An 18,774-nucleotide genomic window follows, 5' to 3' on the forward strand; every position below is an offset into this window, starting at 1 on the left:
CACCCTATCGTGATCCGTGAAGAAAACAGGCAACAGCCGCCCAGACAACTGACCCAAAGACCTGGATACAAAAATGTAGTCGAGCCTCCGCGCAACCCCCCTGGAGTTGCGCCATATAGGACCGACCATTGCCGGAGTAGTGTGCAGGCCACCATCAACCAGACCATGGCAAGCCATTAGCCCAGAGATGGCACCTGCACTGCTATCACCGCCTACCCCTAAATCTATATTAAAGTCTCCTCCTATCACCAAGTGCCTGTTTGTAACACACAGGGGCGCCAGACAGTCCACCATCTCCCTCCTGTCTGCCGCCACCTGTGGCCCATACACCCCAATTAACCTATATCTAGCTTCTCTAAACTTAACATCTATCCCCAAAACTCTACCCTGCATTATTACAAAAGTGTTCTCTATTTTAACCTCTCTATGCCCACACAAAATCCCTACTCCTGTTGAGTGCACCCCTCCTATGCCCCAAAAAGATTCCCCCTTATCCCACTCCCTCTTAAATCTACACACATCCCCACCATCCCTCAGGTGAACCTCCTGTAAAAAACAGAAATCAAACCCCACACCCTCTAAATAACAAAAAACCGCCCTCCTTTTAACATTATTCCTTAACCCCCTAACATTTAGACTAAAAAAAGAAACAGAACTATTCATTTAATTATTAACAACAAAAAAAAACACACAAAAAAAAAAAAACAGGAGACTCACCCGATGCTCCCCTGGTCCATCTCCACCGGCGGGGACGTCCTCTCCTCTCCTGACGCCCCCCCGTCCTCCATCCCAACCCATGACCCAGGCAGTGTGTTGGGTCCTCCCTCCCTCCCCACCCACCATCCCCCCCTCCCTGTTTGCCTCGGGGCTGCATGTAGGGGACCCCATCTCCTCAAACAGGAGTTGGGATCCCTCTAGCAAACAGCCCACCGACCCCTCACTGGAGTCATCCACTAAAATGCAAGGGGCTGAGGCAAACCGGGAGGACAAATTACCCTCCCCTCCCCCCCGCCACTCTCTTAGCCCCCCCTCTCCCCCTCCACCCCCCCCTCCCTCTCACTTCCTGCCAAGCTCCCCCTCTTCATCCCTTTCTTCTTTGGTGAAGGAGGTAGCGGGGAGACACAACGTCCCATCCCCGCTAACTCCTCCACCAAATCCCTCATTTCGACCTCGAGGAAGCCTGGCAGGATGTCCCCCCACTCCTTCCCCTCCCACCCCCTCCCCTCCCACCTCCACTCCTCCCTCCTTCTCCGTCACTGTCCCTGTCACTGTCCCCGTTCCCTCTTCCACTCCTTCTCGCACCACTGTCCCCTTCACCGCTCCTTTACGTTCTTCTGCCTTCTTTTCCTTCTCCTCTTCTTTTCCACTCTTTCCTTCTTCCCGCCTCTTTCTTCTCATTTCTTCCTTCTTTCCATCCTCTTCTCTTGCCTTCTTTTCCCCTGTGCCATCCGTACAATCCGCACGCGTCCTTTCTTTCCTCCCCCCATCCCCCACTCCCCCCCCAGCTGCAGACGCGTATGACCTGTGACGATCCGGGCAATCACGCCACAGGTGTTCTCTGGAGCCACACCCGTGGCAAGCCTTGGGCTCGTCACACTCCCTGGCCTCGTGCTCTTCCGACCCACAAAAACGACATTTCTTGTTACTGCACGAGGCCAGGGTATGGCCGTACAACGCCTGCAGAACGGGGGCTGACGTGCATAGTATAGGGTTCCCCTGTCAGCCCCCAGGGAGAACATTGCCGGAGGATGGAGGTAGCCATCCACACTCTTCGGGGACTCCCTGAGTAACGCCTGGAAGCCTCTCTTCCCATTCCAGAAACCCAGGGAGTCCCTGAGGTACCTCGCTGAGGAGACATTGTCCATGTACCTCCCCAGAAAGACCCTCACTTCTTCGTCCTTCACGTGCGGATTGTACATGGTTACGGTGACCACCCTGAAGTTGTTTCTTGCCAGGCTGGTCACCGTGTAATGACACAGGGGACCTTCTTCTTTCCCTTCCGTCACCGTCTTCATAATCTCATTGTGTTTTTCTTCCAAATATAGGGTTACATCAAACCCCTTCTCAATTGGGTTCCCCTGAAGGCATAGAACATCTTTAACCTTCAATTTTAGGTGCCCCATTAGGATGTTCCTCCCGAAGGTTTCTCTCCCCCAAGGCTCCATCTCTTTTCCCCGCCAAGAAAAGCGCACCGTGTTGGTCAGTCCAATCCCCGGAACCGACGGTCCAGATGTACTTTGCGCCATCTCCTCACGGACGATGGCGCACCTGTCCCACCACCTCAAACTTATAAACAGGAAGCAAATAACCAAAAAGGTGGAGCAACTAAATGTGTTGACTCTCCACATCTATTAAGACAACTAGAGCACTGGGCCAGACACTCTTAAATAGAACCTGGACCAGCTCAGGTAAAACACCTTCCCACTAACGAGATGGACAAGCCAGCACAGGTGTAACACATACTGACTAAGGAGGTGACACCAATCAGTGCATCCTAAGTGCTAACAAGCTATACGTGATAAAGTCCAACCTCAAAACATAAATGGAAAAACCAAAGCCTGTAACACCTTCCCCCTTAAGAAAAATACATCCCATATTTCTGTTGGACAAGTTTGCTCACCACCAACAGAAAACTTCAATTTTTTCAGTCTTGCTGACTGCCCACCCTTGAGACAATCAGCAACCAACAACTTCAATATCCGTTGTAACTTTCCACCTCACTGCGGAGCATCTCTCTCTTTTCAGGGTTCACTCGATAGGCATGTTGTTGGATCGGGGCCATGTCCCCAATGTCATGCATTTGGGTTGTCACATCTGAGAATGAATCTTGATATTCTAAAAGAAGGGTAACAACACCAATATAATTATATCTAAAAGCAGGGCAACAACGTCAATATAAATTGTACCCAAAAATGGTTAGCTGGTTGCATAAATAATTATGATTACTAAATGTTACAAATTGTAAATATGGAAATCAAAACCAAATGTACACCCCTTTGTTAATATGTATTGGCAATACTTCACTTAATGGTGAGGCATGGAATAATAAAACGTCTTTTGTCAGGCTGAATGTTTGAAATATGAGGTGATTTGAGACATGCTTCTTCAGTAGTGGAATAAAGACAATTCACACTTGAATGTTGTAAAGAAATACTGGAGTGATGTCAGATTGTTAATAAAATTGATTATAGTACAATTTATTATAGTGCTTTCATGTGTGTATATATACACAAACATCTGCAACAATTATCATATTACATGTATTTTTTTAAACAAGCAGCTTTTTCAACAGCTAGCTACATTTTGAAGTCCTGCATTTTCATTAAAGTGGGTCACCAACGCAGTAAGTGTAACACAGCTCTTTTTTTGTTAGTCACTTTTTGCTAAATAATACTCTTTCAATTCAGAGCCTGGATTTTCCCCTGAGGCTAATATCCAGATCATGCTGCAATCAATTGAACAGGGCAAACAATAAGGTAGAACATCATTAAAATACTCCTACTACAATGTTAAAACATTCTACATTGTGACACCATTAAATACTCCTACTAAAATGTTAAGAAATTCTACATTGTGACATTATTTCATTGATATCATGAAACAACTCCATGTATTTTCTGATGTTTGATCAGAGATCTTTTATCAGAGTATCTCATCCCACATTGATCACAGCTATACAATTTCTCTCCTGTGTGTGTTCTCTGGTGTTGAATCAGATGGCTTGATGTCGTAAAACTCATCCCACATTGATCACAGCTATAAGGTTTCTCTCCTGTGTGTATTCTCTTATGTAGTTTAAGTGAATCTGATCTTGAGTAACTCTTCCCACAGTCAGAGCAGATGTGAGATTTCTTCCCTGTGGGTCTTTGCTTGTGTTTCTTGAGGTGTTTTGATGTGGAGAGACTCTTCTCTGCCTCTTCAGCGTCATGAGGTTGTTGAGGCCCCCCAGACGATGGACAATAGTCACGTCTCTCTCCTGTGTGAACAAAAAGTCGGACAGATGGTTTAAGGCCCACAACAGCAGAAATCTACTGTAAAAAGGTGATGCCAACAGCGTAGCCATTATGTTGTACAAACAATGACGTCTGTAATGAATGTTCAATATTTGACATTTGTCTTAAGACAGTCAAGTGAACAACAATAGTCATATTTTGTCTTGTTTTTCCATTAGTAGTAACATCGATGATTGTAGGCTAGAAATACGTTTTTAAAGTTGTTGAAATCCTAAGCAGTGTGCCAGACAAATTTTGGTCTCCAATACAGACACCTTTCTGTCAGTCTATGTTGTTGTTAGGTGAAGCTGTGGGTCCTACAGTAAGTCGGTTGTTGTTGTTAGGTGAAGCTGTGGGTCCTACAGTAAGTCGGTTGTTGTTGTTAGGTGAAGCTGTGGGTCCTACAGTAAGTCGGTTGTTGTTGTTAGGTGAAGCTGTGGGTCCTACAGTAAGTCGGTTGTTGTTGTTAGGTGAAGCTGTGGGTCCTACAGTAAGTCGGTTGTTGTTGTTAGGTGAAGCTGTGGGTCCTACAGTAAGTCGGTTGTTGTTGTTAGGTGAAGCTGTGGGTCCTACAGTAAGTCGGTTGTTGTTGTTAGGTGAAGCTGTGGGTCCTACAGTAAGTCGGTTGTTGTTGTTAGGTGAAGCTGTGGGTCCTACAGTAAGTCGGTTGTTGTTGTTAGGTGAAGCTGTGGGTCCTACAGTAAGTCGGTTGTTGTTGTTAGGTGAAGCTGTGGGTCCTACAGTAAGTCGGTTGTTGTTGTTAGGTGAAGCTGTGGGTCCTACAGTAAGTCGGTTGTTGTTGTTAGGTGAAGCTGTGGGTCCTACAGTAAGTCGGTTGTTGTTGTTAGGTGAAGCTGTGGGTCCTACAGTAAGTCGGTTGTTGTTGTTAGGTGAAGCTGTGGGTCCTACAGTAAGTCGGTTGTTGTTGTTAGGTGAAGCTGTGGGTCCTACAGTAAGTCGGTTGTTGTTGTTAGGTGAAGCTGTGGGTCCTACAGTAAGTCGGTTGTTGTTGTTAGGTGAAGCTGTGGGTCCTACAGTAAGTCGGTTGTTGTTGTTAGGTGAAGCTGTGGGTCCTACAGTAAGTCGGTTGTTGTTGTTAGGTGAAGCTGTGGGTCCTACAGTAAGTCGGTTGTTGTTGTTAGGTGAAGCTGTGGGTCCTACAGTAAGTCGGTTGTTGTTGTTAGGTGAAGATGTGGGTCCTACAGTAAGTCGGTTGTTGTTAGGTGAAGTTGTGGGTCCTACAGTAAGTCGGTTGTTGTTAGGTGAAGTTGTGGGTCCTACAGTAAGTCGGTTGTTGTTAGGTGAAGTTGTGGGTCCTACAGTAAGTCGGTTGTTGTTAGGTGAAGTTGTGGGTCCTACAGTAAGTCGGTTGTTGTTAGGTGAAGTTGTGGGTCCTACAGTAAGTCGGTTGTTGTTAGGTGAAGTTGTGGGTCCTACAGTAAGTCGGTTGTTGTTAGGTGAAGTTGTGGGTCCTACAGTAAGTCGGTTGTTGTTAGGTGAAGTTGTGGGTCCTACAGTAAGTCGGTTGTTGTTAGGTGAAGTTGTGGGTCCTACAGTAAGTCGGTTGTTGTTAGGTGAAGTTGTGGGTCCTACAGTAAGTCGGTTGTTGTTAGGTGAAGTTGTGGGTCCTACAGTAAGTCGGTTGTTGTTAGGTGAAGTTGTGGGTCCTACAGTAAGTCGGTTGTTGTTAGGTGAAGTTGTGGGTCCTACAGTAAGTCGGTTGTTGTTAGGTGAAGTTGTGGGTCCTACAGTAAGTCGGTTGTTGTTAGGTGAAGTTGTGGGTCCTACAGTAAGTCGGTTGTTGTTAGGTGAAGTTGTGGGTCCTACAGTAAGTCGGTTGTTGTTAGGTGAAGTTGTGGGTCCTACAGTAAGTCGGTTGTTGTTAGGTGAAGTTGTGGGTCCTACAGTAAGTCGGTTGTTGTTAGGTGAAGTTGTGGGTCCTACAGTAAGTCGGTTGTTGTTAGGTGAAGTTGTGGGTCCTACAGTAAGTCGGTTGTTGTTAGGTGAAGTTGTGGGTCCTACAGTAAGTCGGTTGTTGTTAGGTGAAGTTGTGGGTCCTACAGTAAGTCGGTTGTTGTTAGGTGAAGTTGTGGGTCCTACAGTAAGTCGGTTGTTGTTAGGTGAAGTTGTGGGTCCTACAGTAAGTCGGTTGTTGTTAGGTGAAGTTGTGGGTCCTACAGTAAGTCGGTTGTTGTTAGGTGAAGTTGTGGGTCCTACAGTAAGTCGGTTGTTGTTAGGTGAAGTTGTGGGTCCTACAGTAAGTCTGTTGTTGTTAGGTGAAGTTGTGGGTCCTACAGTAAGTCTGTTGTTGTTAGGTGAAGTTGTGGGTCCTACAGTAAGTCTGTTGTTGTTAGGTGAAGTTGTGGGTCCTACAGTAAGTCTGTTGTTGTTAGGTGAAGTTGTGGGTCCTACAGTAAGTCTGTTGTTGTTAGGTGAAGTTGTGGGTCCTACAGTAAGTCTGTTGTTGTTAGGTGAAGTTGTGGGTCCTACAGTAAGTCTGTTGTTGTTAGGTGAAGTTGTGGGTCCTACAGTAAGTCTGTTGTTGTTAGGTGAAGTTGTGGGTCCTACAGTAAGTCTGTTGTTGTTAGGTGAAGTTGTGGGTCCTACAGTAAGTCTGTTGTTGTTAGGTGAAGTTATGGGTCCTACAGTAAGTCTGTTGTTGTTAGGTGAAGTTATGGGTCCTACAGTAAGTCTATGTTATTGGTATAACTAGGGATTTCCACATCAGCATTGAGGAGTTTCTGAAACTAAATTGTGTTTTAGCAAACAGAGGGCACAGAGCGATGCAGAGAGCGATGCACCTATTTGGGGATGTCTGATAGTATAAACAAAGTCTTATAAAAATCAATTGGCGAATTACAATAGTTCCTCAAAGTATTTGTACATTATTTCCAGCTCTCACTCTTGATAACCACTCGACATGAAAGGGAAAAATGTAATGCTCTGATCCAGTGGAAATGTCATAAAATACCTGATTACTTCTTATCCCTTACACAAATAGCCGACAGCTGTGTCTGTCCCAAACTCACTGGCGCGGGAAACTCTGAGGGCCCAGAATATTTTATATCATGTTTCAGACCGACCTAGGCGATAGAACTTTAAACAATGTATCAACTATGTAGACAGGCCATGCGCATCCAATGTGATTTGTTTTTATCTGGATATTTTCTAGCTGTTTTTATTTGTTGGCTTTATGTAGGCTATTTTTACATAGTTGGCAATAAAAGTTACTTTTAGATTTGTATAATTTTCATTTAGATTTAGATAGAATGTAGATTAATGACAACTGTTCCACGAAAATGTGCATATGAAAATCATTACTGGCACACAGATTAGCAGAAATGGTCAGATAAATTGGCACTCCAACTGGAAAAGGTTGCAGACTACCGGCTCCCTCTAGTTATGACTTCGAGTCATTTGTGTGTCTTAATTATTTAATTAAACAGAATGCTTAACTTCACTAGAGTAGGGGCCAGCATTCGGAATAATGGATGAAAAGTGTGCCTAAATTAAACTGCTTGCTACTCAGGCTGAGAAGCTAGGATATGCATATAATTAGTAGATTTGGATAGAAAACACTCTAAAGTTTCCAAAACTGTTAAAATAATGTCTGTGAGTATAACAGAACTGATATGGCAGGTGAAAACCTGAGGAAAATCCATCCAGGAAGTACTATTATTTTGAAAGGCTGTTTTTCCATTGAAAGCCTATCCACCATACAAAGACTTAGGACCCAGTTCACGATCTCTATGGCTTCTTCTACATGTGGCCAGTCTTTAGGCATTGTTTCAGACTTTTACTCTGAAAAATGAGGGAGATACAACACTTTCAATGAGTGGACAGCGGACATTTTCAGCCATGAACCCAGCGTGTGATCGGGAGCGCGCATTTCTTGTTCACCTTTTCTATTGATGGAGCTTTTGTCCGGTTGAAATATTATTGAATATTTGTGACAAAAAAAACCTGAGGATTGATTTTAAACATTGTTTGACATGTTTCTACAAACTTTTATTGTACTTTTTTTTTTTAAGTCTGATTTTGAGAGCGCGCATTGTGACTTTTGATTACTGAACTAAACGCACCAATAAAATTGAGGTTTTTGGACATAAAGAGGGACATTATTGAACAAATTGAACATTTATTGTCTAACATGGAGACCTGGGAGTGACACCAGATGAAGATCAAAGTTAAGTGACTAATTTTAACGCTATTTCTGACTTTTGTGACACCTCTCCTTGGTTAGAAAATGGCTGTATGGTTTTCTGTGGCTAGGCGCTGCCCTAGCATAATCGCATGGTGTGCTTTTGTCGTAAAGCCTTTTTGAAATCTGACACAGTGGCTGGATTAACAAGACGTTTATCTTTAATCCTATGTATAAAACTTGTATTTTTCATCAATGTTGATGGTGAGTATTTCTGTCATTTGATTTGGCTCTCTGAAATTTCACCGGATGCTTGTTTTAAACAATGATTACTGTACATAACGCGCCAAATTCAACTGGGGGTTTTGGACATAAAGAGGGACATTATCGAACAAAACACATTTATTTTGTAACATGAAGTCCTGTGAGTGCCATCTGATGAAGATCGAAGGTTAGTGATTGATTTAATCGCTAGGTCTTTACCTATTTCTAACAGTATCATTTCAAATGGAGAAAACAACTCAGCAACATGGAAACAATGTGGGAGGATTAACAAATCCTGTTTCAGTATCGAAATTACAAACCACATGAGCCTAGTTAAATAAAGACTAAATTAAACAAATCATTTTTAAATGTAGCAGAATTAAGTAATGATTGTGCAATATCAGACTAAATTAGAGTAACAACCCAAAAAACCAGACAAACAGGGAATGTTCAATGACCCAAAAAGACACTATAGTTCATTCTGTGAATCACCACTTTATTTCCTATCATGAAGAACACCTGTGGAAATGGGCAGTGGGTTTAGGCATCCATCTGACTCCAAATCAAGACATGATTGAATAGTGTCTAATCCAAATAATCAGCACAATGTCAGCTGTTAGTGCAGGGCTGGAACAGAAACCTGCACACCCAGTAGCTAGATCTCTAGCAGCAAGGTTGGCCATGTATTTTCTAGGTCTGTGAATCGTGGAACAGTATTGGTGGTCATACAATGTATTAGAACAGTAAACCAACAGCATATTCAGAGCATTTAGAAAGTATTCAGACCCCTTGACTTTTTCCACATTTTTTTATGTTACACCCTTATACTAAAATGCATTAAATAATATTGTGATCCTCATTAATCTACACACCATACCCCATAATACCCCATAATGACAAAACAGGAATACCTTATTTACATACAGTGGGGAGAACAAGTATTTGATACACTGACAATTTTGCAGGTTTTTCTACTTACAAAACATGTAGAGGTCTGTAATTTTTATCATAGGTACACTTCAACTGTGAGAGACGGAATCTAAAACAAAAATCCAGAAAATCACATTGTATGATTTTTAATTAATTAATTAGCATTTCACAAGAAACAGACTTCATTATAGTCAAATTACACCACACTGAATATTATGTTACTATTATCTCCCTCCCCACTTCTAGGGACAGGACCAACACAAAAGTACCTTCCCTATCCAGAATAGCCTCCTCTCCCACTGACAGTTGGGGCTGCTATCCTTTCACCCTCCTCCATGGCTGTTAGCTAGCTACAAATGCATTTGGAGTTTGTTTTTTACAGTGATAGATAGCTAATATGAAGTCAGGTAGCTGGTGATATTTAATTAACTTCGCTATCTATCTGTACAGAATGTGAAGTTGTCTAGTTAACTCATTTAGCAGCTCATTTGAGTTAGCAGGGACTGTACGCTAGTTAGATAATACTACATTGTTGTTTTTCATTTCCAAAATCTATTTACTTACTTACTTGAATAGGTTCTCCCAGCCATGTGGACAACTGGAAACAGGGCAGCAAAGTTCATCACCAGAGGGTTTTAGAGGATATTACTCTTGAACTATGAACCCATTTAATAACCAGACCTTCATACAAACTTGCTCTGCTGACATCTTGACAGAGTCACAACGGGTGGCCTAAGCGGCATCTCGTCCATCTGCTGACCGGACGCAGTTGAGGAAAATGTACATTTTATTTTCAGACAAAAAAGTTCAAGTGTAGGAACATTCGTTTTTACTCACCAGTGTAACAATACAGTCTGATTAAAGACTTAGTAACTTAGTTGCAGCCACGATTTGGTTACATATGAGTACAAACAGTTATGTTTTTGTTTTAAATTTACAAAAATTATAATTACATTTTAAATGTTTTCTTTACTCAAGTATGACAGTTGGATACTTTTTCCACCACTGTATTTTTATAACGATCCCTTGCGTCATGCAGCCATTCCTCTGGGTAACCCTGCTGTCTGAAACACTCATCCAGACATTCCTCTGGGTAACCCCGCTGAAACACTCATCCAGCCATTCCTCTGGGTAACCCCGCTGTCTGAAACACTCATTCCATCCCTCTCCTGGTTAGGAAGAACACTTCTACAGCCAGAGAGGTGAGAGGTCACACACGCTTTAGATGGTAAATATTTATGTCTCCGTAGTGGTTCATCACGTCAGCAAAAGGGAATATGTTCCATTATCGATGTTAATTTACATTAGTGCAAATTGTCCACTGATATTGGTGTAATTTCTCACCCCTTTTGGCTGTATAAAAGTACATTTCCCCTCAGGCACACACATAAGTTCTTTGTTATTACCTGAGCTACTGCCTGTTCACCCCACTATCATTCAGAATGCGAGGTCAGTACAGGTGCATTTTCAATCTCAAGGCCATCAGACTGTTAAATAGCCGTCACTAACACAGAGGCTGCTGCCTACATACACAGACTTGAAATTATTGGCCACTTTAAGGAATGGAACACCAGTCACTTTAATAAAGGTTTACACATCTGGCATTACTCATCTCATATGAATATACTGTATCCTATCCTATTCCACTGTATCTTAGTCTATGTATTACTCATCTCATATGTATATACTGTATTCTATCCTATTCTACTGTATCTTAGTCTATGTATTACTCATCTCATATGTATATACTGTATTCTACCCTATACTATTGTATCTTAGTCTATGCCGCTCTGACATCACTCGTCCAAATATTTATACATTCTTAATTCCATTCCTTTAGATTGTGTGTATTGTTAGATATTACTGGACTGTTGGAGCTAGAAACACAAGCATTTTGCTACACCCGCAATAACATTGCTAACTAAACAAGTGTGTGACAAATAAAATGTGATTTGATGAATATAGGTCTGGTGTTGGTCATTCTACACTCTGTGTTCTACTACCCAGGTCTGGTGTTGGAGATCATTCCACACTCTGGGTTCTACTACCCAGGTCTGGTGTTGGAGATCATTCCACACTCTGGGTTCTACTACCCAGGTCTGGTGTTGGAGATCATTCTACACTCTGTGGATCTCCTGCACGTATTTTCTGATATTTAATCAGACCACTTGAATGAGAGTATCTCTTGTCACATTGCTCTCAGCTATATGACTGCTCTCCTGTGTGTGTTCTCTGGTGTGATACCAGGTTGCTTGACTGAGTAAAACTCTTCCCACACTGATCACAGCTATAAGGCTTCTCTCCTGTGTGTGTTCTTTGGTGTCTATCCAGGCTGTTTGACTGAGAAAAACTCCTCCCACATTGCTTACAGCTATATGGCTGCTCTCCTGTGTGTGTTCTCTGGTGTGATACCAGGTTGTTTGACTTAGTAAAACTCCTGCCACACTGATCACAACTATAAGGTTTCTCTCCTGTGTGTACTCGCTGGTGTATTTTAAGTTTTGATGAAGATTTGCAATGTTTCCCACAGTCAGAGCAGTAGATAGATTTCTTCCCTGTGGGTCTCTGCTGGTGTTTCTTGAGGAGTTCTGATCTGGAGAGAGTCTTCTCTGCCTCGTCAGCATCATGATGTTGTTGAGGCTCCCCAGATGATCCACGATAGTCACGTCTCTCTCCTGTGTGAACAACAAAGTCAGACAGATGGTTAAAGGCCCACAACAGCAGAAATCCACTGTTTATTTAAGGTAAAAGGTGATGCCCAGAGCATACCCATGAAGTTGTACAACAATTGACATCTGTTAAATTATTTGACAGTTGACAGAGGACCAGGGCACAAATAATAAGATAAATAAATCATTTTGCTCTTTATTTAACCATCTTAAAATTAAACCTTCTTTGTTCATTGAAAATTGTGAATAACTCACCACAGGTTAATGAGAAGGGGTGTGCTTGAAAGGATGCACATAACTCTGCAATGTTGGGTTGTATTGGAGAGTCTCAGTCTTAAATCATTTTCCACACACAGTCTGTGCCTGTATTTAGTTTCATGCTAGTGAGGGCCGAGAATCCACTCTCACATAGGTTGCCAAGGCAGGATACTCTGAGCGCAGCCCAATCCTTCTGATTAAATAACATTTTCACAGAACCGCTTGTTGCAATTTCGATGAGGTTCTCTTGTTAAGATATCGGTAAGTGGACTGGAGGCAGGGCATGAAAGGGATAACGAATCCAGTTGTGTGTCATCCGTTTCGGGAAAGTTCCTGCGTAATTGCGCACCCAACTCAGGTGCTTCGCTATATCACATTTGACATAGTCCGTAAGCTTGAATTCATTTGCACACAAAAAAATCATACAATGATGGAAAGACCTGTGTGTTGTCCTTGGTAATGCAGACAGAGAACAGCACCTACTTCTTAAATCATAGCCTCAATTTTGTCCCGCACATTGAACATAGTTGCAGAGAGTCCCTGTAATCCTAGATTCAGATCATTCAGGCGAGAAAAAACATCACCCAGATAGGCCAGTCGTGTGAGAAACTCGTCATCATGCAAGCGGTCAGACAAATGAAAATGATGTTCAGTAAAGAAAACGTTAAGCTCTCAATTTAAAAAAAAAGTGTGTCAATACTTTGCCCCTTGATAACCAGCGCACTTCTGTATGTTGTAAAAGCATTACATGGTTGCTGCCCATATCATTGCATAGTGCAGAAAATACGCGAGAGTTCAGGGGCCTTGCTTTAACAAAGTTAACCATTATCACTATAGTGTCCAAAACGTTTTCCAAGATGTCAGTCATTCCCTTGGCAGCAAGAGCCTGTGAGTAGATGCTGCAGTGTACCCAAGAGCCTGTCGGTAGATGTTGCAGTGAACCCAAGTGGCGTCGGGAGCAACTGCTTGATGCGCGTTACCACTCTACTATGTCTCCCTGCACCATCAGTACAGATACCAACATGAGCAGCAGCTACGTTTGGCTACATACATTTGTGGAATTCCCGCGAGAGAGTAACGGTTAATGTGATTGGAAGTTAATTATTTGACTAAGCTACCTGTATTTGACATGGTGTTGCTATTTCGCTGAACACTAGATGGTTTAATTGTATTTTTGGCAATGAAACGAGGCTACTCGGGTGAGAAACAAACCTCACCCAAATGTAAAGCCCTGTTGGAAAATATAAATTGACTGTTTGAAAATGTGAAGAAAATGTATTATTTGTACATTTAAAAAAATGTGAATCACATTATTACTTGGCGTACCCCTGACGGCATACTCCAGTTTGGGAATACCTGCCATAGACCTACTGTAGGACCCATAACGTCACCTAACAATAACATAGACCTACTGTAGGACCCATAACTTCACCTAACATAGACCTACTGTAGGATCCATAACTTCACCGAACAACATAGACCTACTGTAGGACCCATAACTTCACCTAACAACAACATAGACCTACTGTAGGACCCATAACGTCACCTAACATAGACATACTATTATAGAACTACGTTAATGACAGTATCCATTTGGGTGTTGTCAATAAAGTTAAGGTGACTCTCGGTTAGAACCATTGAGTAGTGCGAAATCTGAAATTATTCAGGATTTCTGTGCCCATGAACTGTTTTCCCAGCATAATTTAAGGAGACACTAAATGTTAAGTAGGTAGAGTGCATTTCAGAGATCTGAATACAAAAAACTGTAGGAAAAGGAAAACCTAAACCACAAGACCAAATCTACACTGGAGGAGCTTACCAAGATGACATTGAATGTTCCTGAGTAGCCTAGTTACAGATTGGACTTAACTTGTCTTGAAAGTCTATAGCAAGACTTGAAAATGGCTTTCTAGCCATGATCAACCACCAACTTGACAGAAAGGGAAGGATAAAAAAAAAAAAAGAATATTCACATGAAGATCAGTCACCTTTTGGATGACATCACGACTTCCCATCAAGCCAACTACTTGAAGGCCTTACTATGGCATCACTCACTCCTTCTAGTTTCCAGTTGTCTAAAAAAACACTTTTGCACAAAACATTTATTTGTTTCCCTTTAGTGTGTTTATACTTTACTGTATTTATATATCACTTTTCAACAGGAAAAGTTAAAATCACTGGAGGACGTCATGAACAATTCAGACAGTACAAAAACATATTCAAGTGTAGAATGTAAAATCACACAGTTCAACAACTGCAGAGTTTGTGCCCCTGTTTTATAAGATAGTACTCACTGTATTTACTGGTGTTAATCAGATCAACGTCCCTGTTTTATAATTTAGTACTCACTGTATTTACTGGTGTTAATCAGATCAATGTCCCTGTTTTATAATTTAGTACTCACTGTATTTACTGGTGTTAATCAGATCAACGTCCCTGTTTTATAAGTTAGTACTCACTGTATTTACTGGTGTTAATCAGTTCTCCAGTCTTCTCTTCTTCGTCCTCCTCCAATGTGACAGTAATCTCCCCCTCTTCATCCTCCACTCCCAACACGGCATCTTCCTCCTCCTCTTTCACTCTGAACACGTCTTTTACTGTAACACCCTCCTCTTTCACTCTGAACGCGTCTTCCTCTTCTTTCACTGTGACGCCTTTCTCTTCTTCTTTCACGGTAACAGCCTCACCATCTACTTGTTTTTGTATTGTAACAGCCTCCTCTTCCTCCTCCTCTTTGACGATAGCTTCTTTCTCCGTCCAGCAGACCCCCTCTTCTTTATCAGGAGAGTAGCTTAGTGACCTCATGGTCGGAGATGTTAGCTAGCTAGCATTAGTTACCAGACTAGTGCTAATTTAACCAGCCAGCTAGTTGACTTACAAGGTAAATATTAAATTAAATGGGGTAGGAAGTTGTTTCCACATAAGTATGTTTAAATCATAGTGGCAAATAAACCACGAAATTGTCTAAAGAACTTGAATGTTCCGACTTCGTTATTTGGCGAGCTACCGAGGTGGCTGCAGTTGTTGAAGAAGCGTTCCGTCCACTAGATTATACGTCACAGTAGAAACATCGCCTGAAAGACACATATCGCCATCTGCTATCTGGAGGGAGGAAACGCAGTTGAGGAGATAACTTTTTTTCTTCTTCAATGAATTATAATATTAAGCAGTTTTGGGAAACGTTTTTTCCCTCTCCATGTAATAAGAATATTATATCAACACGTGTTGTTTGATTAGTTCAGATTTTTTTTAATGAGAATTTAAAACAAACTCTACATCTCCTCCATATCTGTATTTCTTATTCAGTCAAATAACTAGATATCAAAATAAGCCCCTAGTTATTGATACCCTTGATAAAGATGAGCAAAAATGCATAAAATAAATAAATAAACTTTACCCACTACCAGGATATTTTAGCCCAAAACCTGGTTACCTCTCTGCTAGGAGGCTGAAACTTGGCCATAAGTGGCTCTTCCAGCAAGACATCAACATCCACAAAGAAACGGTTAATTGGGCACAAAATCAACATTTTCAACGGCCATCTCAGTCGTCGGACTTCAACTCCATTGAAAACCTGTGGTTTGAATTGAACAGGGCAGTCCATAAGCACAGACAAAATACATCAAGGACCTGGAGAGATTCTGTATGGAGGAATGGTCTAAGATCCCACCCAATGTGTTCTCTAATCTCATAAAACATTTCAGTGTCGTTATCCTCCCAAGGGGAGGGTGCTAGAGTATTGAAAAGAAAAGATGGGTGGCAATAATTCAGACCCCTACCTTTTGAGAATTACATGTTAAACTAAATCTCTTTCTCTGAGCAATTGTATTAGTATCAAATAATATCATTTCCCTTTATTTGTTACATACAATATAGCTCAGTATTTGAATTCCTTATCTTATAGTCGTTTATCTCATCTTTATCAAGGGTGTCAACAATTTTGTCCCCCACTGTACCTCCATACTGCTGCTACATGGTGTAATGATACATCATGTAGATGTATATAATGAAGACTAGGTCTATACTGCTCCTACATGGTGTAACAATACATCATGTAGATGTATATAATGAACAGACTAGGTCTATACTGCTCCTACATGGTGTAACAATACGTCATGTAGATGTATATAATGAACAGACTAGGTCTATACTGCTCCTACATGGTGAAACAATACGTCATGTAGATGTATATAATGAACAGACTAGGTCTATACTGCTCCTACATGGTGTAACAATACATCATGTAGATGTATATAATGAACAGACTAGGGGCCTGTTGCACAAAACTAGGATAAGGGATTAAGCCAGGATATCTTGGTGATCCTGGCTCAATTGATCCGTAATCCGGTTGCACTAAAGATGGATAGGGGGCAGGAGGATATGTTATGGTATAAATTACCATGGAGATTTATTCTGTGGAGCTAGCCTGCTCCAGACCAGGCTAAATTCCAGGATCTATTTAATCTCATCCCTAATGTCAGTCAGCAGTCACCACAAATGGAAACCAATAGTTATTTCACTGCTCACTATACATTGTTATCACATATAACTAGACCCACTGTTATTATTTAAACGTTTGTGATCATTAATTTCAATGATTTTGGATAAAAAATGATTTTTAGATGATGTTGCTATCATTAGATAATTTACAGTTTCCCATAGACTATAAGGCTATATATAAAATGATAGAATATTAGGGCCACAGAGGGGAAAAAAACACAAGTCATAATATTGTAACCAGTTGTTTTAAAGGAGGACAGTTGTTAAAATGACAGATGTGGGGCATTTCGTGAAATTGTACTTCAGTATGGTTTCATAAACAAAGACATGCTGATGTGCCAGAATATTAAGTATCACATTGTCATAAGTATCAAAACTGTAAAAACAATATGTAGCTTTTCTGCAGAAAGAACCAGCCTCATAAATTTATGACTTTATCCTTTTTCTTCAGTGTGGCCCTAGTACTCTGTCATATAAACAAATACACATTCCATATGAATATAAAAACACAATGTGTAACATTATGTTCCTTTATTGAATAAGGACAAAACAAAGCAGGTAAACCATCAGCTCCTTTCGAAACTGAAGTCACAGTGACTCTACAAGATGGAAAGCACAGAATCCAAGCATATTATACAAAATGATACATACACATTCAAAGGTCTGTATATAACACACCCTGCATGTCTGCACACTAAAATAAATGCAGGACAAATCCATACACATCAACTGAACAGACAAATGAATGGATGCAGTAGCCTCCCTGCAGCCTTGTATTACACACAGTATACCGCACAAACATCATAAGAGGCCAAATTCGTCAAAAAACGAACCCAAAAAAAACCAAATTCCTCTGCCACCGCAGGACATATTTAACCAAAATTGAAAGCACACATACTAACTAAAATAATTCAACACATATTGGTCCCTCAGCAGCCGACCACTGTCGTCATCAGGGAAGATTGCCGGATTGTCCCAGTCCATGGCTGGTGGCACTCTGGGGGCCCTCTCCTTCCTCAGGCAGGCCACATTGTGGAGGACAGCACAAGCCACAGTAATATCACATGCCCTAACAGGGCTGACCCTTAATTTGTGAAGGCAGTGAAAGCGTGCCTTCAGGAGGCCAAAGGTCATTTCAACTCTGGCCCTGGTCCTGGCATGGGCATGGTTGTAGGCCTGCTGTGCTTCCTGGGGGTCTGTGAAAGGTGTCAGGAGAAAAGGCTGGCAGCCATACCCCCACAATTTCACTCATATCTGCAGTGCATTTCAATAAAAAACTAACCGTTTCTTAATTACAGTACAACTGCATTTTTGGAGATGTGAATTAAATATTTGAATTGTAATTGTGATGTTTCAGCGGAGCGGTGAGTGTGTAATTGTGCACTACTTACGCATTCAGGCGGTCTGCAATACTTTGCCACGCTTTTTCTCTTTGCTTTATCACTGTGGCGGTGTTGCCTTTCTTCTTAATTATATCTTTTACCTCCTCGTATGCCTCCATGAGGATTTGTGCTTCCGACGGGGAAAAGTACGCGGCTCTAGTTGCCATGGTAAATCAGTTAATCTGTGATCTGTGGCGGGGTCTATTTGAGTGAGCCGTGAGCGCGCACCTATCCAGGATTGGTTTCACCTGGCTTAATGAATCCGTGTCTGCTCATCCTGGCTTGGTCTTTGTGCAACCAATTAAGCCTGGACGCACATGTTTTGGCTTCATTGAGCTCAGCTGAGTCATTTATCCCGGATGTCTTAATTCTACTTTTGTGCAACAGGCCCTAGGTCTATACTGCTCCTACATGGTGTAACAATACGTCATGTAGATGTATATAATGAACAGACTAGGTCTATACTGCTCCTACATGATGTAACAACACAGTGCATTCGGAAAGTATTCAAACCCCTTCACTTTTTCCACATTTTGTTACGTTACCATGGCAGCCTTATTCTAAAATGGATTAAAAAATAATAATATTCAATCTACACACATAGTGACACTATAATGACAGACCAAAAACATGTTTAG

General features: G+C 41.6%; 1 protein-coding gene across 2 annotated transcripts; it reads right to left on the bottom strand.

The window, feature by feature from the left end:
* Positions 1-3,164: 3,164 nt before the first annotated feature.
* Positions 3,165-15,357, bottom strand: LOC116355360 (zinc finger protein 436-like). Of its 2 annotated transcripts, none has more exons than XM_031798777.1 (2): positions 14,714-15,340; positions 3,165-3,976 (listed from the first exon to the last, which is right to left on the bottom strand). In XM_031798777.1, exons 1-2 carry the CDS (start codon positions 15,057-15,059, stop codon positions 3,594-3,596), a joined length of 729 nt encoding a protein of 242 aa, XP_031654637.1. In that variant the 5' UTR covers positions 15,060-15,340; the 3' UTR covers positions 3,165-3,593. The 2 variants fall into 2 exon arrangements, with proteins under 2 accessions (XP_031654637.1, XP_031654636.1); XM_031798776.1 differs by lacking the exon at positions 3,165-3,976 and adding an exon at positions 10,097-12,002 and having other exon boundaries at positions 14,714-15,357.
* Between the last annotated feature and the right edge of the window lie 3,417 nt (positions 15,358-18,774).

Source organism: Oncorhynchus kisutch, linkage group LG20, assembly GCF_002021735.2.
Source record: "Oncorhynchus kisutch isolate 150728-3 linkage group LG20, Okis_V2, whole genome shotgun sequence".
In the NCBI taxonomy this organism is placed as follows: domain Eukaryota; kingdom Metazoa; phylum Chordata; class Actinopteri; order Salmoniformes; family Salmonidae; genus Oncorhynchus; species Oncorhynchus kisutch.

Excerpts from the sequence above, each read along its gene's own strand:
- LOC116355360 (XM_031798776.1), bottom strand. The coding sequence starts at position 15,059 with ATGAGGTCACTAAGCTACTCTCCTGATAAAGAAGAGGGGGTCTGCTGG. Across the intron at positions 12,003-14,713 it reads GATTAACACCAGTAAATACA|GAGAGAGACGTGACTATCGT; the intron begins GTGAGTACTAAC and ends TTGTTCACACAG.